This window comes from Pteropus medius, unplaced genomic scaffold, assembly GCF_902729225.1.
Source record: "Pteropus medius unplaced genomic scaffold, Ma_sr-lr_union100, whole genome shotgun sequence".
NCBI classification, from domain to species: Eukaryota; Metazoa; Chordata; class Mammalia; order Chiroptera; family Pteropodidae; genus Pteropus; species Pteropus medius.
The window spans coordinates 15,551,916-15,576,954 of record NW_024352784.1 but is presented as its reverse complement, the minus strand read 5'-3'; the positions used below and the strand labels follow the sequence as shown (position 1 = coordinate 15,576,954).

Here is a 25,039-nt window from a genome sequence, read left to right as displayed (position 1 = left end):
GTTAGCTAATGAACTCATAACTAAATGTTTTCTGGTAGAACGCAGATATATTAATCAAAATAACTTGTGTGTTTGTCACTTCCTCTTTCTGCTTTGTTTTCGTTTTCTATTTCCAATGACTTTAATATATAATTGCCTCATTCACATTTAGAAAGCAGGCAGATAAATTTATTAAATAGAAACAACTTCCATTTTGCAGTTGAGCAAACTGAGATATAGTGAAGGTTTTCCAAGCTCTACTTCATCAACACCAATGTCTTTTCAGTTTCTAAAACATGCCAATTGTTCTCCTGCCTCAGAAGTTCCAGCTGTTGTTCCCTATGCCTGTAATAGCCTTTCTTTCTTTCCTCCCTCTGGTTAATCATCTCTTCCCACCCCCAACCCACACACACACACACACTCACACCATTCTTTGCATAGTTGACTCTTTTGCATCTTTACCAAATATACTATCTCAGAGAGGTTTTTTTACTGTCCTATAGAAACAAGATGCCCAGGCTCCTTCTTATGCTATTTTGTTCTTCATAACTTACCTTGTTCAATTCTTTATTGTACCTCCTATAGGTTGCAAGACATGTTAATTAGTTAGTTAGTTAGTTAGTTAGTTAGTTAGTTAGTTAGTTTGTGTGCCCCTTACTTGACTTTATTTCAGTCACCATTGCATTCCCAGCACCTAGTCATGCCTGGCACATGATAGTTTAATAAATGTCTACTATATGGCATGAATGAATCAATAACATATATATGCTCGTACATACCTAATAACTCTAGATTTTTTGAAGTCAGTCCTGTATTTATTTTGTTCATTATTCTGTTGCCGTCCTTGTATAGTTACTGGCAAACAAAGAGAGAGATGTTTGATGAGTATTTATTAAATGAATGGAAAAATATTCTCCCAGAGGAATTATTTTAAAAATCCACTTGCAATCTGTTATTTGATGAGTTCAGATAAATACATGATTGCAAAACATTTAGAAATGCAATAACACTTTTGGAGTCTAGAATATGAGCTGGCTAAGTCTAAGAAACACAACGTAAAAATAAAATGCAAGAAGTGGGTAAATGTGCCCAGGTTTGGAAAAAAGTGTTGTCATTCAGTAGTCATGCAAACCCCCTGTAAACTTTTACATGATTTGCCATCAGTGATCCCAACTAGGAAAATGAAAGGCAGCATGTAACATGTATATGTCTACTTTCATAAATATTCATTTAAACATTCAAACATATTTATTGAGTAGCTTCTATGTGCAAGAATTTTTTCCTTCAGTTTTATTTGTAATATATCAGTAAAACAAACATACATACAAAGATTCCTTTCCTTGAGGAGTTTACATTCTAATATGTGGGAGAGAAAAAGACAGACAATAAATAATAGTCATAACAAATGAAAGAAAATATATAGTCTATTAGCCTGTATTAAGAAATATGGGGCAAAATAGAGTTAGAGAAAGGAGATCAAGAGTACTGAGATCATGAAGTATAGTAGTTTACAGTAGAATAGTCTGGGAAGACCTCATTAAGTAGGTAAGATTTGGGCAAAAATCTGAATGAGAGCAGTTAGCCCAATGATTACTTGGGAACAGAGCATTCCATGCAGAAGAAACAGCTAATGCAAGGACCATTAGATTGGAGCAGGTCAGGCATGTTTAAGAAATAGCAAGGGAGTACTGGTGGCTGGAGTAGACTGAGCAAAGGAGAAGAGTACTAGAAAATGAGGTCAGGAAGGTAATGGAGTGGAGACAGATTATGTAGAGTAATAGTAAAGACTTGGGCTTTGACTGCATGAAATGGAAAGTTACAAGAGGGTTTTGATTTACGCTAATTTCTCACAAAGCACACTGTGCTGTGGTGAGTATAGCCTGTAGAGAAAAAAGTGAAGAAGCTGAAAGACTTGGAAGCTATTGCTGTAACCATGTAAAAGATGATGGTAGCTTGATTCAACATGGTGTCTGTGAAGGTGGTTAGAAGCGGTAGGATTCTGGATATTTTTGAAGATAGACTCAAGAAGATTTCTGGACAAATTGTGTGTGAGAGGAAGAGAGAAATCAATGAAGGTTCCAAGTTTTAAATTTAATCAGTTATAAGTACAAATAACTTTTTTTCATGTTTTTTTTTTTACCATTCTACACAAGAATTATAATATTTTGATTATTAATAGCTCATCCTAAGGTAAAAGTCATACTCCTGAGCAGTTTACAATCAGGATTTACTTTGGGGACTTAAAACATTATTTTTATGCTTTTAATTTTAACTTTACCTAATTCAGCACTTTACAATTATGAGGTAAATGTATATTGTAAAATGTCACTGAGTAATTTGAGATTATATAATTTTGTTTTCCATATCATCTGAAAATATCACTATTGTTCAACATAGGAAATGTCCTTCAAATTTTAGCTTTTAGAGTGCAGGAAGTGGATGTGTCTTGGTAAACAATAAATTACCTCTATGGAATGTTTTATCATTTCTGAGAGGCCTTACATGCCCTACCTCATCTCATCCTCTCCATAACCCTGAGAGATAGCAGTGAAGAATATGTATGTAGGAAATTGAAGAGTGGAAGTGACTGAGTGACCACTGTTAGAACCCCTTCTTATCTAGGCTCAGCTCATACACTTGTGTACTTTGAGCCAGTTCCAACTGATGAAGAAGGATGGGGAACTTGGTGTGTCCTATGTTCACTCAAAGCTAAGTGTCTCCTAGAAGGGTCAAATCTGTGACCTTGTCTTCATTGCCAATGGTCCAGCCAATTGCGCTAACAAACCATTTTATACATTAGACTTAATTACTTCTCCAGAATCATCTAGTCATTAGTTCCCATTTATTTTCCTCAGAACGCCCACTGTTCTTTCGTATTTTCTCATTTATGCCATCTTTCTCATCTTTCTTATTCAGGGAGATCAACCCTAGCTTTGCTGGCCTCCCTACAAAGTACTAAAGCTTGCTTTGTGAATTGCAATAAAAGAATCTTGAAAATTAATGCCACCATCACAGAACACATGAAAACGTGCCATCGTAAAGATCAACGTGGTATGGTAGATAACATTTCTTTTTCTTTTTCTTGTTGAATCCTGAATTTATAAAGGAACAACTTGCCTTGTTTTCGGGGGTCTGGTGGGAGATCTACATTACTGATGTGTGCATCCAGACCAACCCCCGCAACCTTAGTGTCTTCATCTTTTAATCTTTCATCCAACTGCTGCAATACCTGGCTCCCAAAATTCAGCGAATATAATGAGAATTATAATAATCATATTGCTGCAATTTCTTTCCTTAAATTAAGCCATGCAAGTAATTTACACCAATCTCTTTTTTTCAGAGGCAGAAATGAAATGGTTTTCTAATGTAAAGGTAACCTCAGCATTTTTTACAATCTTGGTGAGTTATAGGGGTGGTGGGGGAAGGGAAGCAAAGTCATTTGAGGAAGTAAAAGATATTTAACTGCTACGGAGGAAGAAATTTTAGTGGATGTAGAAAGAATCGTTTGTAAGAAGTGCAGACATGCAAAATGGCATTATTAATAAGTAATGCCATTAGAGAGACCGTTCTTTCTAACCACTCACACTTCTGAATCATTTTGGGGTTCCCTGACTTCCTGGTTCTCTCTATCCTCCAGCAGTGACGCCCATTTTCCCATTCGTTGTCAGGGGGTTAAGTGCCATCATCAGAAAGAAGCTTATTATCTACCTGCTCCCCCAGCTTCTCCCTGAGTGACACACCACCCACGCCTCCCCACACAGCTCTTCTCTTTCCGCGGCTCCGGAGAAAAGCTGAGGAGCTGCAGAGGGAGCCCGAGGCTACCCTTGCCTGAACCCCGAGACTACGAGGCTTCAAAACACTCGTCACCCACTGAGTCGGTGCCCTGGTGGTTCTACCGCCCTCCGCCCCGCGCGCTGCAGGAGTAGGAGCCAGCCCTGCGCTGCGCTTCCAGCTGCGTCTGCCAGAGTGCGGCACGTGCTCCAAGCGCTGGCGCGGGAGAGCGAGCGCCACCGCCGCGGGCCCGGAGCCGCTCTGCCTACTGCCACCGCTGCCTCCATCGCCACCACTAGCGCTCCAGCTGCAGCCAAGGCCGCTAAAGGAGCGCAGGAAGCCGGCGAGGAGCGGCTGGCTGGGGGCGCCAGGCTCAGGGCGCGCACCTGGTAAGCACAGCGCGTTTTTCTTTCTTTCAGCTCTAGAGTCACCACGGATATAGGATACCGCCGGAGCCCCTCCCCCAGCATAGGGCTGGAGAGCATTCAGCAAGGGGCGGGAGCTCGGGCGAAGGACCCAGGAGGGCAGGTGGTGGGCAGGTGGAGAACTGGTGGAGCCAAGGATGCTACGAGGTCCTGCAAGTTTAGAAAAGTCACCCTGCAAGGACGTGTGCTGTGTGAATCAGACATGAATTTCTAGTCAGGAGCCCAGGCTACCGCGGTATTCCTCTAATGAGAGGTTTATGAAGATCATTTTGCTTTTATTTGCATAAGTGAGGGATTTAAGTGGGCTCGTTTCCATAGAAAACGAACTAAAAAAACAAAATCAGAGGAGAAAAAAATAGAAATCTGAGCCAAAAGAGGCGTTTGGATCTCCATCTCTCTCTCTCTCTCTCTCTCTCTCTCTCTCTCTCTCTCTCTCTCTCTCTCATACTGAGGTGTGTGCACAAAGGGGTGCATTTATCAAAGAAGGGGTCCCCTCTATCTTTGAGGTCATTAGATGTTTGGGGGGCTATAAATGCATTTGCTGTTGCTTCAACCGGCAAAGAGACAGCAAAAGAGGGACTTTCTTGGGTATGAATGCCAGTGTTCCATTTCTAAAATGACACTTCCATGACTATACTACTGGGAAGGAGAGATTTTCTAGAACAGGGGGCCATTTTAAGGGGGACACATGTGCAACTCTGGACCTATATTCTCAAGTTCATGTACTCCCAGTGGGGATAGGAAGCCGCCTTTACTCCAGGTTCCTTTATGGAACTTTGGCAAAGGATAGGGTCAGAAAGAGGAATGTGGGGAGAAAGAGGGGAGAGAAGGGAGCTGAACAGGACTGAATGGATTGTGTGGGGAGCTAGAAGGAACAGGAGCCTGGAAGACAGGCTTGGCATCACTGTGTTCATTTTCTACCCTGGGTGTCCCTGGGCTGGTCTCTAGGGAAATATGTGACCTTGAATCTTTGTATATTTAGTTTCCCCATCTGTAAAATGTAAGGTTCTTCTGCACTTTGGGACACTAACTAAGGTCCCATGCAGTAGTGTCTATGACTGTATGGTTTAAGGATCTGCATTAAGAAAGGAAGAACACCCAGAAAATCCAGATAAAGGAAGCTTCAGGGAATTTTCCCTCAAAGTCTCAAAGGTATTTGCAAGTTCTTGGCTGTGCTGTTTGTGTAATGTGTGCTGAGAGATCTGTTGAAATGGGTGAGCAGGACAAGCAGACGCTTAGCTTATAGCCAAGGGAACCTGGAGTTCTAAGTGCTGTTTGGAGAGGTTAAGATCCATAGAGCCTAAAATCAAATGCTTTTTTAAGGTAGCAATTAAAGAAGGAGGTTTAGTGGCAAGCTGCGAAGTTCTTTGAATTTGAGTATTTGAGAAATAATCTGAAATTGATTCTAACACAAGGGGAATGAATGACGTCCCACTTTAAGGACTGGACACTCGGGATGACAGGAAGAAGGTTTTAGAGCGAGGTATGAGAATACTGTAATCTGGGCAGAGGGGTTATGAGGGAGAAAAGAATGTATATCCTTCCTGAGACAAGGGTTCCTAGACTCCTAGGAGGCACCTGGCATCTGTCCAGTGTCCTTGACACCTTTACCACTTGTCTGAAGAGGGCACAGATACCACTTGACTCTCAATACAAACTCATTCTTAGGACTTAGGGATTTGCATCCCAGGTGCTGAGATATGAAGGTGCATGTAGGTGCACATGGGAAAACTCAAGTCTTAGGGTGCCCCCCTCAAACCCTTCATCATGTAAGCATCTGGCTGTGGAGCTGGTTTACCTATCCAGATTGACCCAAAGTCTGTGTTCCTAATGGAACTCATTGTGCCACTTGGTGGCACCAAAAAGTTACACTGAGAACTCTATTCTCTATAAATACAAACTACCACCCCTCCCGCCTCCGCGCTCTCCCCTTCCCCCCTTCTCCCCTTTCTCAGTAGCAGGGAGATTGCCGCACACGCCGCCCTCAGCTCTGCTGTTCTGCGTGCTCTGGGAGCAGGAGATGAGCTTAAGATCATCTTGGGGGGGAGCCCGGGACTGGAGAGGCTGGTTCTGCCCCGCTGATCAGCACGGCCCAACTTTGTGGGGGGCTAGCTAGATCGCGTCTCACTGCCCGCTGCGTGGCCAACAGGGGGGTAAGCTCGCTAAGTGTCTGCGTGCCCAAGTGTCCCCAGCCAGGAAGGAGGTAGGGGCTATCAGCTTGCTGGGTAGCACACAGTTTGGTTTTCGGGGAAGGGGACGAGGGTGGAGCGGAGGTGGCCAGAACCTCGATATTGAAATCTGCTCCATTTGCTGGCAGCCTTAGTTAAACCTGTTGGGAGAAAAGGCGAGAGCAATGGGGTAAATGAGGGAATGGCTGCAAGGGTTGAGAAAGGGATTCTGCATGCCTTCAGATCCGAGTTCCCGCTCCCTAAGGCCAGGTACGCCTGTTTAGAATGCAGCCTGTTCTTCCTCAATCACCAAGGGCTCGAAATAGAGAGAAGCACAGGTAGAAATGGAAGGAAGGAGAGTCGCTTCGTAATAGCTGAATTAGCTGCCCGGACGGTAGCGCCTGCCGCAGGAAGAGGGGGACAGCGGGTGGTGCTGAAATCACTGCTTTATCAAACAGGCTAGTGTGCCTCCTAAACCTCAGTCTGCGCCCTCCCGCTCTTTCCTCTCTCTTGGATGTATCTTTCCCTTCGGACACAAAATCTGCTAGTTACCCCGGAATGGCAGCATGAGCAGCATTTCAAGGAGGAAGCCCAGGCTGCAGTGACCTGGGGAAAGAACCTGGGGCAGGCCCTCGAGCTAGCTGGTGACCAGAGCCCAACCTGCACTTGGGACCTCACAGAGGGACATGAAGAATCTTCCTGGAGGCTTCTTGGAACTGGTGCTGGAGTTTTTGACTGCCCCCATTTCCCTCCAGAGCAGGTGCTTATTTATGCACAATCTCGGGGCTGCCTCAGCTTGAGCAACCAGGCAGATTCTCCAACACTTTACTTTCCACTAAGTTCCACTAAGAAACTGACACAGGCCAGTGGGAAGGCAGAGTCTCCCTTCTACTTTCTTCATGCCCTACATGTTGTTTTATTGTTCTGAGTCCCTAGAGACTGAACCAGAGCTAATCTGTATCCTTAATGCTGGCTACTGGCAGCCAAGGGAGCATTGCTTTGTACTGGGTGCAACCCCTCCCACAGTGGGAATAAGCTGAGATTTTCTGTAGAATTTTCTTAGTTATACAACATTCTAGACATTCTTTTCAGTATTGGTGTGTTTGGGCATGCTACCTCTTGTTAGGTGTTCTTTGTGCTCCTCATTCCCCTCATGGAGTACAGGAAAATTTCACCTTTAATTTCTCTCATATCTATGTAATTACACATTTAAGAATTAGTTATGACTATTTCTGTCTGTTATGAATGTCGACTTTTGTTTAAAAGGATCTTTGGTTGGGTACTCGAAAATACTGACTGCTTCCTGAACTCATCAGGTTAATACACATCCCACAAAGTCTCCAGCCTTCTCCAGAGGAAACCCTTTCAGCACTCCGGACAGATCCCTCAAGGTTTCTTAGGAGAAGAATGTGGATACAGTGCTTTCTACATAACTGCTTCTTTTACAAGAAAAGCCTTTTCTAGTTGTGTATACCCTGCTTGACAAAATATATAATCTAGGTGTTTTCATTGCATTCCCTAGACCTCTGCTATCCTATGGTAATGTTTTTGCTGTGGGCTATTCTCAAAGAGAAACCAAACTCTTCATTGTTCATTTATTAAAGAGCATATTGAGATTATTTGAAAAAGGGGGTGGTGGCATTTGACTAATCCAAATACTTCCCCAGTTCTTCACTTTACTTGCATAGGTAGACACAGGCATCTACCATCACCTCATAGTACACATTATTGGCACAATGACAAGCACCAAGGTGAAAACCAAAAAAAACACACTCATAGGTACTATGTCCAACCCACACAAAATATATAGTCTTTGGGAATATTCGAGAAACAATATACAATTTTCAGTTTTCATTCTGATTATTGACATTGTTATGCTTCTTAATTCAATATTTTGTCTCATTAAACATGCTTACTTTTATGACTTAAGGATTTTAATAATTCTAAATTTCTTATTTTTCTTCAAAACACACTGAAGATTTTATAGGAGTCTTATTATATTGTCTTTTATAGCATCGTCAGGGCATTTTAGTCAGGAAAACTATGTCAAATGTGAATGAATGTAGGTGAAATTGCAGGTAAAAAATATGAGATAAAGTTAATTATAAAAAATACTGTACTTATTTGTGCACCATTTTCTTCCAGGATGGAGTAAGGCCTTCCATTCTTATTCAATGAAGAGAGAGACACATTAACTATTCCTCTTTAAACTTTTGGCTGTGTTATTTTAGTAGTTAGATAGAGTATAAACTAATTACTATTTTATGAATATATATGTGTTGATATATGTTGATATATACTAATCAGTTTGTTTGGAGTTTGGATACACTGAAGGTATATTACTTCAAAGAAGGAACAATCTACTATCTAAAAATATTGTTACTTTTAATATTCAGAGAGATATTAATTGTAGGCCTGAGGCATTATTTAGTCATCATTTTCATTAATGAGCAGGTCTTAGAAGAATATAAGCAGGTAGGAACATCAGAAGGAATGTTTTCAGTTCCTGATCTGTATGTACAACCCAAGAAAGGAAAATTAAAATTTTGATTTTGAATTTTCAACTATTCATAAATGAGACAATATCTTCTTGATAGTCCTCTATCTTAGTTAAACCATAGTTCTAAAATATGTTATGCCATAGGCATGTTTTCATTTCCTTTAAATTTGCAGAGAAGAAAATAAATAGCTAGATTTTACAAGATCTAATCTTGTTTGAATTATATATACCTTTAGTAGGAGAACCAAGCAAAAGTCTTGAGGCAGGCTCATCCCTGTTCTAATAACTACCATTTATTGAGCACATTAGGTATTATGCCAAGTACTGAATATGTTATTTAATCCTCACAACAATTATACAAGGAAATACTTATTTTTGCTTTCCAGTGTTCAAATGGAGCTTCCCCCCACCGCCCCCTTTCACTGTCACACAACAAGGAAATGGAAAGAATAAAAAGTATACATTTGTTTTTTTTTGAACTCAAACTTACCCTTATTCCATTGCATTTGATTAGATTAGATGTGGTTGACCATCATGGAATTGCTTCATTTTGGTTTCCTGCGAATTGTAGATTGCGTGGGAGTACAGACCCTTACTCAAGATTGCCTGAGTCTGAATCCCAGCTTGCTGGCTTACAAGTTATGTGACTTTGGGCAAGTTATTTAACATTGTGCCACCTCTGTTTTCTCACTTTAAAAATAGGGAATGGGTTGTAACACTGTGGCCTCATTAAGTGATTATAATGACTTAATTGCAGAAATATATTAAAGTGCCAGACCACTGTGAACAGTATAGAAATAGCAGTTATGATTATTGATCATGTCCATGCCTTTGAATACGAAATGTTTTCTAGGTTTTTCATGTTATTTAATTTAATTTTCTCAACAGCCCTATGGTTGGTACATACTTGCTTTCTCAAGCATCTTCTTTTATTTTAGTCAAACTATTCAGGAAATTTAAAGCAAAGATTTAGATGCACCGCCCCCCCACACACTATTTTATATAGACATGATTCTGTTGGTCTTATAAAGACACCAGACCTAAGAATTATTCTCTGTGTATTAGTTTTTACAATAAGTCTGGTTATAGGCTGCTGACTTTCAACTTTTGAGCATAAATGTTCTGAGGAAAATTAAAAGCTCATAATCGTAATGGCACTAGTGAGCACTGCAATAATAGTGTAGCCTATTTACATTCATAATATTTTACAGAGAAATAATTGAAAAATATTTTTAAAAAGTCACTTTGTCTTAATACATAATAACGAAGTAGAACCATTTCAAGACCCATTTCAAGAAGAAAGGTGAATAATACAGTTATATTACTCTTTAAGAAATAAAAATGAAATTTTGAAAAATAAACATGAGTTATTATATAAAATTATTCCTTGTTAAAATTATAATGAGCTTTGCATTTTATATTAAAAATAGCCTTTGAAATGAAATATATCATAGGATACTCTTCCCACATTCATTTATTATAATTTGTAGACATTCAGAACTATGCTTATTTAATGTAAGACAGTATCATTATTGATGCTCACAGTTTAATCTGCATTTCTCCATTTGAAATTGCAAGCTTCAAAACAAAATAATGCATCCAGAAACAAGTTACAAAGTGAAGAAGGAATACGGCAAGCCTATTACAAACTATTTTGCTTGGAATTATTAGGATGTTTCAGGAAAAGGCTTTGTGGGACTGACATATCCAAATGCTTGGCACTTAGTTGTGTTCTTCCTTTGATGATTATATAGACCTTGCCAGAATGAGTTTCATGTAAATCAGCAGTTTTCAAATGGGGATGACTTTGACCTGCAGGGGACGTTCGACAGTCTGGGGACATTTTTATCCATCACAACTAGAAGAGGTATATGCTATTGGCATGTGGAGACCAGAGATCCTGCTAAACATGCTACAATACATAGAACAGCAGCACCCCCCTCCCCTCCACTCCCGACACACACAAAAGAATTGTCTAGTCCAAATTCTCAACAATGTTCATGTTGAGAAACCCTGATCTAAATGATTCTAGGAAACAGAGTTACCCATATTTATTTGATTTGTTTGTATGGTGTTTGAAGGTATCTTATTAGCATTACATAAGAATTTGATGGAAAGCAGTCTCCAGAATATTTTGTAATCAATGCATGAGGTTTAACTGAATAACACATTTAGTCCTATGGGATACATTATTTTCTGATTAGGTTGAATGTGGGCTTTAGAGCCAAGAGAGTTAGGTTCATGTCCTGATTCTACCATTTATTATAGATATGAGATTTCTGGCAACATTCTCCACCTCTAAACCTCAATTTCTAGAGATATTTAATGTGGGTAGTAATTATACCTACCTCACAGAGTCATTGTGAGACTAATATTAAAATAACGCTTATACAGTTCATTATTTAGCACAAAGTGGGTACTAAGTATTAGATGTTAATAAGGAACTAGAGATCGAGTTGGAAATGCAAAACCACATTTTCAAGCATCTGATGATAGGCAATATAATATGCACAATAATGCTTTACAGTCTTTAGAGCTATGCCATAAATAACAAAAAAGCAGCTGAAGGCTGCAAAATGGGGAAAAGGCTCCAATCCCTGTTTGATAATTAAATTGAGACTAGTTAACAGTGGATTACATCATTTTTATTGCTTTGCTGTGGAAAGCTATTTCAAGTCTTCATGGACTACTAAACTAGTTTTTTAATGATTTACAATGATTTAGTGAGCTTTATTCTACTGCCAGCACCTTTTAATTAATGCATAAAATTACAGATTTTACTTTTATACAATATTATGTAAGGCTCTTTGTGGTTTAAGGGGGTTTTCAATGAAAATGTGGCTTTTTTTTGTCTTGGGCAAAACAGGGGGGATGCTGGACTTTCTTGTTTACAAGGTCACAGATGTGTGCTTCAGATAGCTACAACAATGAAGCTTTTCTTTGACTATAAAGCTCTCGATATTATTATACTTCAGAGTGTCTCTTATCTATGGGATGCACTTGTTTTCAGGAAAATATATCTAAGGCATCCATAGCATATGCAATATTGACACCCCCGACTATTTATGATGAGTCTATTGCTCAGGCAGAAGGGATCATTTTAGTTTTGATGTCCTGGGCTGTGAGATTTGCTTGTGTGGGGATTAAGTTATATAAGAGACATCTGTGCCAGAAAAATGATTGGTGTTTGAGAAGATTGTTGAAAATAAAAGACAATGTGAGCTGTGAATCTGGATGTGATGTAAGTTGTCACTTATGGAAAATTCTACCCACTGATATTTCTTCTTCATACACATTTAGGGTACAATGTGAGACTATATGATTACCTGAGACAAAATACTTTTATGCATATTAAATATATGTCTATTGTTTTCTATAATGGAGTAGTAATTAATTTTATTGTGTTATGAGCCCAGAAATATAATATTGAATAAAGTAGCCTAGTGTTTCTGAAAATAGGATCCTAAACTAACATGTCTTATAAGTTGCACAATTTATATAAATGCTCATAATTTACCACTTTGATAGAGTTAAAGGTCTTCATATTATTAGATTGTAGATCTATAACATTTTGAAGCCTTTTTGAAATCATTGTATTACTTAATTCCTGCCCATTGTCTAGAGCAAGAATCTGATCTTTTTTTATTTTTATTTATTTTTTTTGCTACCAACCTATAACCACTACCACCTCAGAATTATAACCTAAAGCAAATAATTTATTCTCTGGGATACTCTATTTTTTCTGATATATGAAATGGAGATAATCACTTTCTTAGCAGTAATTTTGTTCCAGGCCGAAGTGGGACTAATAATGGAAAAAGGCTTTGTACACTGAAAATAAAGTAATATGATATTATTATTTCCCTTTTTTTTTTTTTCCTACCAGACCCTTGTAAAATGAGTGAATGAGGCTCGTGGCAGGATAGCTAAGGAGAAATGACCTCACCCAAGAACTTGTATAGAAGGAAGAGAGCAAAAGGCCTCATGGAAAGAACATTGTGTGGTATCTGGAATTGATGAGATTAAGGAGAAAGGACTGAGAGTGAAGTCAATGCCACCTTTTAAAATCTAAATTGATAGATTATAAAATATGGAAATGTTTATGCCAGTGATATCATGAATTTGTCCTATAAAATACTTTCAAAAGTAAGTAAATTGCAACATTGTTTGTGATAGTAAAATCTATAGACAATCGAAATATCTAACAATAGGGGATAATTAAATATATTTTGGTACACTCCTATCATTGAATACTATGCAACTGTCTAAAAGAAATAGATTTTCCCAGTGTGAATCTTGGCTTTGCTACTCATAAAAAGGTCATAACCAAACCTTTTTATCTCTCTGAGCCCCAGATCTTCCATCTGTAAAATATGAATAAAATTACTTATCTTATAGTTTTTTCATGACAATTAAATATTTCAGTCATGACTAAGCATAGTAACCCCTCTGCATTTTAATTTCCATTATTGTTTACATCATCGAAATGACCTAATATGGAAAAATATTTATAATACATTATATGGAGAATTAAAATATTATGATATAGATTTTGTACTAATGTTTAAATAAAAATCTGTATATGATATGCTTAGAAGATTATAGAAGAGCATATACTAATGTGTAGAATGTTCTAGTCCCAGGTCTACTAAAAGTCATTTAATCCCTATGGGTTTCAGTTAAACTGAATCATTAACAGGGCTCTCTCTAGTTCTGTGGTGCTATTTTTCTTAATAAGTTGAATAGCCATGGGGAATACTAAAGATTTCTCCTGCTACTTTGTCAGTTCCTGCTTTCTTTCTGAGGTCCTCTATTACCTGGACCCATTGGACAGAGAAAATTTCTTCCTTTATTTTTCAATTTTCTGTGGTGGGGCAGGGCTACTCTCTTGGAACCTCAATCAAGTAATTGACCAGAAAGCCATGTGGAAGTGATTCACTTTAGTTGTTCATTCAGTAGAATTTATTAAACATCTATTTTGTGCAATTATATCAGATGCTATGGACGGCACAAATTTAACCTTTAAGGGGTTTGAAATCTGTTGGAAGACAAAACGCGTATAAATAGCTACAATTTTAGCTTAGTAATAAATATCGTAAGAAAGTATGGGTAAAAATGCCATGTGAGTTCAGAGAATAGGGCAAACACTGCAAGGTGAGGGATTTGGGAAGATCTTATAAAGGGACTATTTAAAAATATTATCTCATAAAATCCTCATTAAAACTCTTTAAGGTAGGTACTATTTTCATTCCAATTAGGTTCAGAGAGGCTAAGCGACCAAGGGCACACAGCTAACAAAAGTAGCTCCAGGATTCAAACTCAAGTCTACTGACTCCAAGCCCATGCTCTTAAAAACTCTGCTATAAAGACCTTTAAAATAAGAACAGTTAAGGGATCAGAAGCAGCATGAACAAAACCATTGATGAAAAGAGATGTGTACCTGGGGGAGACAAATTTAACTTGATAGGCAGACTTCCAAGGAAGGGCAAATTGAAGGAAGATGAGGCCACAAGAAAGATGGACAGAAATTTAGAAGGCACATCCCTCAATTCCACACTTTAAAAAATATCACAAGTAACAAATATACTTTGATTGTAAATTTAGGAATTTGGGAACACAGGCGAAGGTAAAGAAAAAATAAAATATTATATATTTTCCACCTTGGTCAATGTGACATGACTTTTATTTGCTCAGGTTGCAAATCTTTGTGTTCTCACTCATTCTTCTTTTTCCTTCACATCTCAAGTCAGATCTGACAGCAAATTCCATCTTCAAGACATATTCAGAATTCTACCAGTTCTCACCACAAATACTACCATCTCCCTGATCCAAGCCACTGTCATCTCTCCCACCTCAGTTATTACGATAGTTTCCTAAGTGTTCTGCTTTTGTGCCTTATTCTTTTTGAAATGTTGATCAACGTGTGGCCCTTCCAGAAAATCAGCCTCATACAATGTTAAAGCCAAAGTCTTTTAAAGTCCACAATGATTCAACATCATCATACTATCTCTCAAACCTCACTCCTTCGTCTCTCCTTGTTTTTACTTCATTGCAGTCACACTAGCCCCCTTGCTTCTCCTCAGCACACAAAGCATAAGTCTGCCACAGGGATTTTGCTTTTGATTTTACCTTTACCTAGAATGTAAGGGAATGACTCGTTTCTTTACTTCTTTTAGTTATTTACCCAAATTTTACTTTTATAGTTTATACTTCATTGTCTACATTATTAAAATTTTCCCATCTTCCTTCCCTGCCTTGTTGTTTCTCTTTAACCCTTATTACATTATAGCATATATTTTGCGTCCTTATTTATTATCTGATAAACCCTCTTAGATTACAGACCCCACGAGAGTGTGAATTTATGTCTACTTTATCAATAATTGAATCCTCAGGGCCTAGAAGAGTGCTTGGTAAAGAAGAGTCACTTGATAAATACTTATCGGATAAACGAGTGATGCTGCTAGAGCCAGTGTATACCCTACTGATCTATTTGGAATTTATGCGCTATTAATTTCTTGTATTTTGGGAGCACATGGAATGACTATTTAACCTTGTAATGTGCTGAGTTCTAGCATAATTCTGTCAAATTTCTAAGTTGCAATTTATTTCAAAATACATTTTCCAGGTATCTGAGTTTCATAGCTAATATCAATAAAATATAGCCATTGTGCTTATCCAAGGCAGGTTATGAAACAGTCACTGCTTTTTAACCTGGAGGGCCATAATCTAGTGAGAAATGCTAGGACAATGTAAATAAGTTTGTATTAGATAATTGCACATATTTACACCTTCTGTGAGCTGAATCATCTTTTTTACTGTAATGTTCTTCACCCTCTAGTTTTCAAGGAAATGCCTGAAAGATTCTATATTCCTAGGAAGTTCAAACTGCTTTTGGGTAGTCCCTCTAATTTTCCACGGACTTTGGAAATACCTCTCCCGAAGGAAGGAGCAGTAAGGCAGCAAGGGCTAACAAAAAAGATTATGTTATGGAGTCACTGGGCACAGGCATGTATTCTAGCTCCATCACTTTCTAAGTGATTAACTAGTTTTTAACTTATCAAAACCCATTATATCATTTGTAAAATAGAGATAATAAAATAATACCTACATCTCAGGGTTTTTATGAGGATTATTGACACCTACATGCCATACTCACAGAGACACACCTACACACAGACACAGATGTATAGTGCAAATAGTGTATAATATCTTCTGGGGGAATGGAATGTATTTTGTTCTCTGCAAAAGGAAAGCCTTGTGTATGTCTATAAATATAAAGAACATTCTTTTTTGGCTTCTCTGACATCACCCACTTACTTTCTCTCTTTTCTGAGTTGCCTTCATTTAAAAAAAAAAAAATGGTGACATTGGTTAACGAAATCCAGTAAGTTTCAGGTATATAATTTAGCAGTAAGGCATATATATATTTCATTGTGTGTTCAGCTCCCATAGTTAGATTTCTTTCTGTTACCACATGTTTGACCCCCTTTACCCTGTCTACCTCCCCTCTCCCCCTCTGGTAACCACTAGTCCATTGTTCATGTCCATGAGTCTCTGTTAGTTTGTCCTGTTCGTCTGTTGCTTTTAGGTTTATATCCCACATATAAGCGATATCATGTTTTTCAACATTTTCTGCCTGGCTTATTTCGCTTAGCATGATTATCTCGAAGTCCATCTATGTTGTTGCAAATGCACACTGATGTTCACAGCAGCATTATTCACGGTGGCCAGGACATGGGAGCAACCGAAGTGTTCTACAATAGATGATTAGATAAAGAAGCTTATGGTACAATGAAATATTACTCAGCTACAAGAAGAGATGAAAACCTGCCTTCATTTCCTTAGGTAGCTTTTCAACAAACTGACCTCTCTGTGGAACTTACTTTTTATTTCTACCTTTTCTTTATTTATACATGATCTCTAGGTGATTGTATTCATTCCAAAGAGTTTATATATTGGTGACCCTCAATTTACATCTCTCATCCAAAATGGTCCTCTAGGTCCAGCCTTATATATCTAGCTTCCTGTTTGACAGCTGTACCTGAATGCTTCAAAAACATCTCTAATTTAGCATGTTCAAAAGAAAATTAAATTTTCCTCTGCCTCACCTATTTCTGTACCAGTCTGTCCCATCTTTTAATGGTACCAAAACACACTGGTTTTTTAAGACTTGAAACCTAAGGGTAGATCCTGATTCCTTTCTACCTTACTATCTACATCCAGTCCATTGGCAAGTCTACTTCTCTCACTATCTACTCTCACCAGTCATAGCCAAGCCATTATTGTCCTTACCTAGATTATTATAAGAGTCTCTTAATTAGATTTCTCCAGTCTATTTTCCATAACAACAAGGAGCTTTGAACAGTCTTTTGTTCAAGATTGAATTATGCCAATCATTTGTTTATGTCTCCTCAATGGCTTTCTGTTGCTGTTAACATCCAAATTAAAATTTAAGAGCCTACAAGATTCTACAGGGTCTGGCCCTTTATTATCTTTCCAACCTCATCTTGTACCACTATTCCTCTCATTCTTTATCCTCTAGCCACACTTTTCACATGGCCAACTTGTTTTTAAATTGTTCATTATTTTATTCTTTGTAGTCACCAGGTTCCAGCTAAAGTCACCTTGAGAGTACTGATCTGTAAGCTCAGTTTAGGGAACATGTATGGGGAACATGTACACCTTGCTCTCTCTTGAATATTCCCAAAAGACAGTCATAACCTAGACATTCCAGATGTATTTGTTAAAAGAGTTAAAGAATAAATACCTGGTGCACGATGGGTGCTCAGTGGAAGGTAATGGTAATTATCAGTGTACACCATTGCACTTCTTCGTTACATTAGTCTCTCTCAATAGTTAATAGATATTTGTCCAATGAGTCAAATAATTAATTTAGCTATAAAAAGAACATAATATTTCAGTGTGTGTATATATAATATATAAATATTAATCTAATTTTATTAATATAATCATATATATAAACAAAAAGCATATATACTATGTATCAATACATAGGGCTTGCCTAAAATAACTCAAACAAATAAAATGCGTGGAACTGATATTTTAGTTTCATGAATTTGATGGGCTACTTGTAGTCTTTTATGTAACTTTAATATTCATATAATAAAAATCAGACCTATTATTGAGTTTGCTCATTAATATTCTGGATTTAATGAGAAATTGTGATTCCTTTTACTTCAGATTTTTCTTTTTGTCTGTAGTAGAATTCACATAATCATGAGAATAAGAACTGGTCCAGGCCTTTGGTCTAAGTGAAAGGGAAGCTTCAGAATACTTAGATAATTTCCAAATAAGAAAATTTATATCAATCTTTGTTTCTTTCTCCCTTGTCTACAATGCCAACTTCCCTACAAAGATTGATTTTTTTTTCCTCTAAATATTGCCAAATACCTAGTTATTCTGGAACATCTAGTTATTTGAGGTGTTGCAGTTCTTTCTTTCTTTCTTTCTTTCTTTCTTTCTTTCTTTCTTTCTTTCTTTTCTTTCTGCTTTCTTTAGCCCCATGCTTCCTTCCTTCATTCTATTCATTATTCATTCTATTCAGCCTCATTCCATTCATTCCTTCATTCATTCTATTCATTCATTCATATTCAGCCTATTCATTCATTCAGTATTCATCATTATGTTCTCTTTCTTTCAGCTCTTTCTCTTCTTTCTTTCTTTCTTTTCTTTCTTCTTTCTTTCTTTTCTTTCTTTCTTTCTTTCTTTCTTTCTTTTCTTTTCTTTTTCTTTCTTTCTTTCTTTCTTTCTTTCTTTCTTTTCTTTCTTTCTTTCTTTCTTTCTTTCTTTCTTTCTTTCTTTCTTTCTTTCTCTCTTTCTTTCCTCTCTCTTCTTTCTTTCTTTCTCTTCCTCCCTCCCTCCCTCTCTCTCTCTCTTCTCTTCTCTTCTCTTCTCTTCTCTTCTCTTCTTTTCTTTTCTTTTCTCTTTTCTTTTCTTTTCTTTTCTTTTCTCTTTTCTTTTCACTCTTGTTTGGCACTATACAGAGGAAGCCTTTCTCTGTTGCCATAGGAAATGGTAGAGGAAAGGATGTAAATGAGGGTGAGAGTGAATAGAAATGTGATTCAAGTTATATTCATTTTGTGTCTGTACTAAAATTTTTGCAGGTCTGATGAGTTTTGAAAACCATTAGTGTTCTTGAAGAAGCATTATAATTGCTTAAATTCCTGAAGAAACATCATCTGTTTTTGAAAGGTGGTGCTTCAGGAGTTCGACGCTTTAAAACAATTTGAAAACCTTGGCTGGCAGAAACAATAACATACAAACTAAGTCTCTTATACAATCTTTTTAATAACCCAAGTCACTAATTTGTTAGTTTCTTTTTAGAAATTATGCTAGAATTTGCAGTAGGCAACTCGGGAAAAATTTTTCTTTTTTTCCAGGAGTTTAAACTGAAATAATGACTATATTCATAGCTATGCTAAGTTTCTATTTGGAAGGATAATTCCAAGCATGCATCTTTACAGCCCTCTGAGTCTTCTTGATGTGGAAATTTTTCCCCCTGGATCAGAGAGAAAGGACTGATTACTGTGAATTTTATTACAAGACTCTGTAATTACTTCGAAGACTCTGGAGGACCAAGTAGTTTGCCAGAGAATTTTCTGTTTCTCACCACCGAGTCACAGAATGCCCTTGGAAATTTAATAATGGAAAAGGTCATGTCTTGAATATATATAGCCCTTGTCAGTATACAAAATATTTGCATAGTTGATATCTTATGTTGATCACCATAAAGACAGCCTAGCACATATTATCCTCATTTCTCAGATGAGGAAATTCTGGTACTGAGAGGTTAAACAATTTCCTAATATTTCTTAATAGCAGAACTGGAATTTGAACCTGAATATTCTTTTCTCCACAAAATGGTTCCTGGGTCACTATTCTTGCTGCCTATTTGGGTGGCATTTTACTCTGTAATATCCCAACCTTTTTCTTCCTCCTAGAGTTCACTTAACTTGGTAATAGCCATGTGGTCACACTTGTCTTTGTTCTATCTTATATGGAAACTAGACACAACACTTTTTATTGGGCAAATTATTAACTAGCTTTACATGGCATTTGAAGAAGGGAGTATGTAGACTTTTTTTAAAAGTAACTTTATTTTTATAATCAAATAATTAATATATGCTCAATGATGAAAATTTGGAAAGAAATAAAAAGCATTTCTAAAAAAAATGCTATCACCTAGAGGTCACCAATATTTAGTATTTTGGGGTGCATGTTTCCTAAGATTTTCTGTTTATTGCATAGTTTTGCTTTTAGGATGCTTTCTCTCACCTCCACATGAGAGAATGGTTCAGCCTGCTGCACATAAGATTTGGTTTTTGTGTATCCCAGATGAACAAATGAAAAAAATATTAATCTAAGCAAAGTAGGATCATGAAGCTATGTCAGCTGCCTCGGCACATCACAAAATCACAGAGGAGATAGACAAAGGGTAATCAGAAAGATTTTTTGAGTCTTTTTTTCAGGTTATCTTCATCATTAAAATCCTTCTTTCTCTACTAGCACAGACCATGAGAGCTTCCCAAATTAGTTGCACTTATGTTATTAAATACCTATGCTGTTTTTTATTTCCAGGTTTTGAAGATCATGATCACATGGATGCATCTAACTAAATGGTACCTGGGGACATGATGGTCCTTTAGAGAACACTTCTAAATTACTGGCTAATTTCTTGGTTTGCCACTCAACAGAAGACATTGTTTGATTCTGTCTGTCAGAACGCTCCTAAATTTTCCCAACCATGCTATCTTTATTAGCTTGAACTCCTTTCCTAAAATGGTCCTTCTGTTGATCCTGTCAGTCCTGCTTTTGAAAGAAGATGTCCGTGGGAGTGCACAGTCCAGCGAGAGGAGGGTGGTGGCTCACATGCCGGGTGACATCATTATTGGAGCTCTCTTTTCTGTCCACCACCAGCCAACCGTGGACAAAGTTCATGAGAGGAAGTGTGGGGCCGTTCGTGAACAGTATGGCATTCAGAGAGTGGAGGCCATGCTGCACACCCTGGAAAGGATCAACTCAGATCCCACGCTTTTGCCCAACATCACACTGGGCTGTGAGATAAGGGATTCCTGCTGGCATTCGGCTGTGGCCCTAGAACAGAGTATTGAGTTCATAAGGGACTCCCTCATTTCTTCGGAAGAAGAAGAAGGTTTGGTGCGCTGTGTGGATGGCTCTTCCTCTTCTTTTCGCTCCAAGAAGCCCATAGTAGGGGTCATTGGGCCTGGCTCCAGTTCTGTAGCCATTCAGGTCCAGAACTTACTCCAGCTTTTTAACATACCTCAGATTGCTTATTCAGCAACAAGCATGGATCTGAGCGACAAAACTCTGTTCAAGTATTTCATGAGGGTTGTGCCTTCAGATGCCCAGCAAGCACGGGCCATGGTGGACATAGTGAAGAGATATAACTGGACCTATGTGTCAGCTGTGCACACAGAAGGTATGTTTCCTTTACATCTACTGAGTATGTTTTATTATGTACTTGACAGCTTCCAAGTTAAAATTTCAGATTTGGGGAGGCTAAGTATACTGATTTGGGATCTTTTGAGTTGCTCTATTATACCATTAAGAAAAAAAGGGACTGGATGACATAAGTCTAGAGTGACGTAGCTTTAAGCTAATATGAGTGTTTATGTAACCATTGTTTGGCAAAATGGATTGGGGGGGGATTATATATTATATTGCTTGTACTTCTGCTATAATCATGTTAGAGATTTTTAAGTTTTCTAGATCTTCATGGAACACCTTCCATTTTTAACGTTTTGAAGTTGATCCAACAGTCTTTTATTTCTGATAGTTAAAGAGAGGTACATATAAATATAAGGAGCGAAGGTAGCAGTTCTGGCCCAGGTACCCCGAAGTAGAAAATTAGCAAACAGCTTTGTCTTATAACTCAATTATTTTTCAGTAGAGTGTATAGTTAAATCCAAAGTGGAGATACATATAAATTAATTTTATCCTTGTATAGGACGTGTAAGTTTTAATAATTCAGCATTAGTTTACTTTGAAATGTATTGCTTTTTTATGCTCAAAAAAGTGAGGAAAGAAAATATGACCGAAGTTTTATAACAGTTAATAATATTAGCCCTTTTTATTGTTCATTGTGCTTTGTAAATAAATGCTTTTGTATACACTATTCCTTAGTTCCCTACCAAGGCTGTTTGGTATAGGTTTGGTTTTACCTACAGAATTTAAGGAACTCAAATGGTAAGACTCACTCATTATACAACATTCTTTCTAGTACAACATACTGCATATACTATGCACTGTAGAATACCAAAAAAGGTTCAAAATACTTTTTATAGCTCATTGAATCATTGTGAGAATTAGTCCAAATTTAAAAAGCCTGTAATAACATTCCCAATGTTATCCAAGCAACCTAATCCTGTACAATATGAAGTCGAGTTACTGAGAAATTAATGAAATGATCAGAGTAAGCCTACTTCAGAGATTGGAAGCCAGTCACGAATTAAGTATAACGAACTTTTCATTACTGAGAATCATAATGTGAATTTTACTGTGTGGCCACTCTTATGATACTCATAGCTTCACAAACATAAAATGGAATTCTATATCGGGTTGAGATTTCTATGCCTTTGGAAATTGTCATATATAAGTTTATAGTTTACTTACAGAGATGTTGATATATAAAGATTTCGAGTGATGGATAGGTGATTAGAGCAGGAGACCTTTCAATTTTTTTCAAATTCTGAAATTTTTCTTATAAAACCACTATTTCATTTGATTCTCACAAGCAGTTATATAGATAATCCAGATATTGTATTTCCATTTTTAAAATACAAGTGTTTTAAGAGTTTGAGTAATTCATCCAATAAATATCTAACAGTAATTTCAGAGTGAGGAGTAGGGTTCATAGCTACTAACTTCTAGTTCAATGTCCAAATATATTTCAGCCAAATCCAATGAATCCACACCCATAGAACATATTTATGCACTACATATTAACTAAGCACAAACAGATGAAAGACCCTTGGGTAGTCCAGTGAAAGACAGCCCTATGTTGTAGACATCACTACCCTCAATGGGCATGCAATCTGGCAAAGGAGATGAAGCATACATGAATACTTATATAACCATAATTCAAGGTGACACAGAGTTGCAAATATATCTCTAAAGTAAGATGAATGAAAAAAAAAAATCACATCCTGCTCTGTGGTGATGAGAGCCATGGTGAAAATCTTAGAGAAGGAAACAGAATCCAACAGTTGAACTTTAACAAAAAGAATACTGACAATTGATGAAAATTGAGAACGGATGGATTTCCAGTCAAGGGCATCAGAATATACGAGAGATGAGAAAGTCAAAAAATATGTTTGCAAAAAAACAAGAATAAAGTTATGTTTTGGTTTGTCTCAGAAAAAATCATAACTTTTATTAAGAACTCCTCTCTAGCTTCAAACGCATAGGAGTTGGTCACTGTGTGGGAGAGGCTAATCCAAGATTGCGTTCAAAGTGAAACTCATCATCATGACCATTGGCTCTTACTAATTTAAATCTTTTTCTTAAACCAAAATGTACACTAATATTAATTCAATAACATAAATCATGACATATTCATATAATGTATTATTTCATTGATATTAAAATTAATGAGGCATTCTATAGGTAACGAGATCATAATGATCTCCAAGATCATTTTAAGTGAAAAAAAGCAAGGTGAAGTTCTGTGTATATGGTTGTTGTAAAAAATGGAGTTTATAAAAACCATTTGATTAGATATCCATGGAATTGTTCTCAGAGAAGAACAATGCTGACAACAGTTGCTCCTTCTGGGGAAAACTAAGCAGTTAGGGGACAGGGTGGAATGAAAGAGACTTACTTGTGTAACTTTTACATGTAAATATTTGAAGTTGTGTATTATAAACATAAACTACATATTGCAAACATAACAATTAAAAGAAAACATTCTATTTGTGGGCAAAAACTAAGCCAAAATATTCTATTGCCAAATTTAGGCAAATTTAATTATTTTGCCAAAAAATAGATGAATAAAAATTTTGTTGCCAAATTCTGGCAAAATGTTTGGAGGATACCACCAGGATTCATGAGAGAACAAATTTTGAATATGAACATTCAAAAATTTGAAGAAATACTCTTCGGCTTATTGTTTTATATGGTTGAGTCAAGAAATATTTATATTGCTTTGATCACAAGCAAGAATATGGATAATGTGGTTATGTGGTGTATCAGTATAGGAACAGTGGGATAGAAAGTTCCACAAGGTGAAACACCTCCAGGATTGGAAAAGTCATTGAGTGTTAGAAGATACAGCTTTGTTGGGTACTGTGGGAGCTCCCTGAGGCGATGGCTGATTTTCTGTTGCCTGGCCCTTAAGGAAGCCCCTGTGAGATTTTCGATGAAATGACAATACCAATTCTTACTTCAGCCCTTTTCTGGTTGGATTGGAGTAATTCTCTTTAGCCCTTGATCACTCAGCTCTTGTATCCCAAATTTACTTACATGTCCTTATAATCATCGTCCTTTGCTCAGTTGATATTCTTGAAGAGTATGGACATTTCCAAATGTTTTCACATGAGGCATTGAGGTCTCTGAAAAGATGTCTCATTTTCAAAACAAAAATAAAAACAAAAACACCCCCGAAAACCTTTATCCCTCAAATTGCCCATTTATTTTATACTTAAACATGGCAGTACTATGTCACTCAGTCCTTTTGGCAGCTATCACAAAATGTTCTTTTGAGTACTTGCATGCTATCACAGAATTCTAGAGGAGAGCACAAAGAGACTTGGGTTTCAGTTTCAAGGTTAATCTCTTACACTTGCCATTTCCTTGATTTATGTTTTTTTAGGCTATAGAACTGTGTATTTACTGTGGCTTACTGTATTATGCAAAAATTGTGCCTAGGTGTTCTAGACAAGGAGATTCATAGTATGAAAACAAGAAAAGAAAAAAGATTTATTTTTTAAAAGTAGACCACACTAGCTCTTCAGCTATATAGAAGAAACATACAATGACCTCCAAATTTTTTTACTCCTTTTAAAGGAGTCTGTCAGTTGCCACTCTCTGTGCTCTAAGAAAATTTAAGGGATACTTTGCATCAGTACTTTTGTAAACCTTGCTCCATATGCCCATTATTGGACAGGATCAAGGGTGCTCACCTGTTTAGGAGTGTGGCAGAGAAGATTGCTTTGGCT

General features: G+C 37.2%; 1 protein-coding gene across 1 annotated transcript in view; it reads left to right on the top strand.

Annotated features, from left to right (window-relative positions):
* Positions 1-3,884: 3,884 nt before the first annotated feature.
* The window catches only part of GRM5 (glutamate metabotropic receptor 5), a 400,870-nt gene continuing 379,715 nt past the window's right edge, over positions 3,885-25,039 (top strand). Inside the window, exons 1-2 of the mRNA XM_039848324.1 lie at positions 3,885-4,139; positions 20,442-21,303. Of these exons, the coding sequence (XP_039704258.1) occupies positions 20,643-21,303 (661 nt within the window). The 5' untranslated portion in view covers positions 3,885-4,139; positions 20,442-20,642. The remainder of the gene's footprint in view (positions 4,140-20,441; positions 21,304-25,039) is intronic.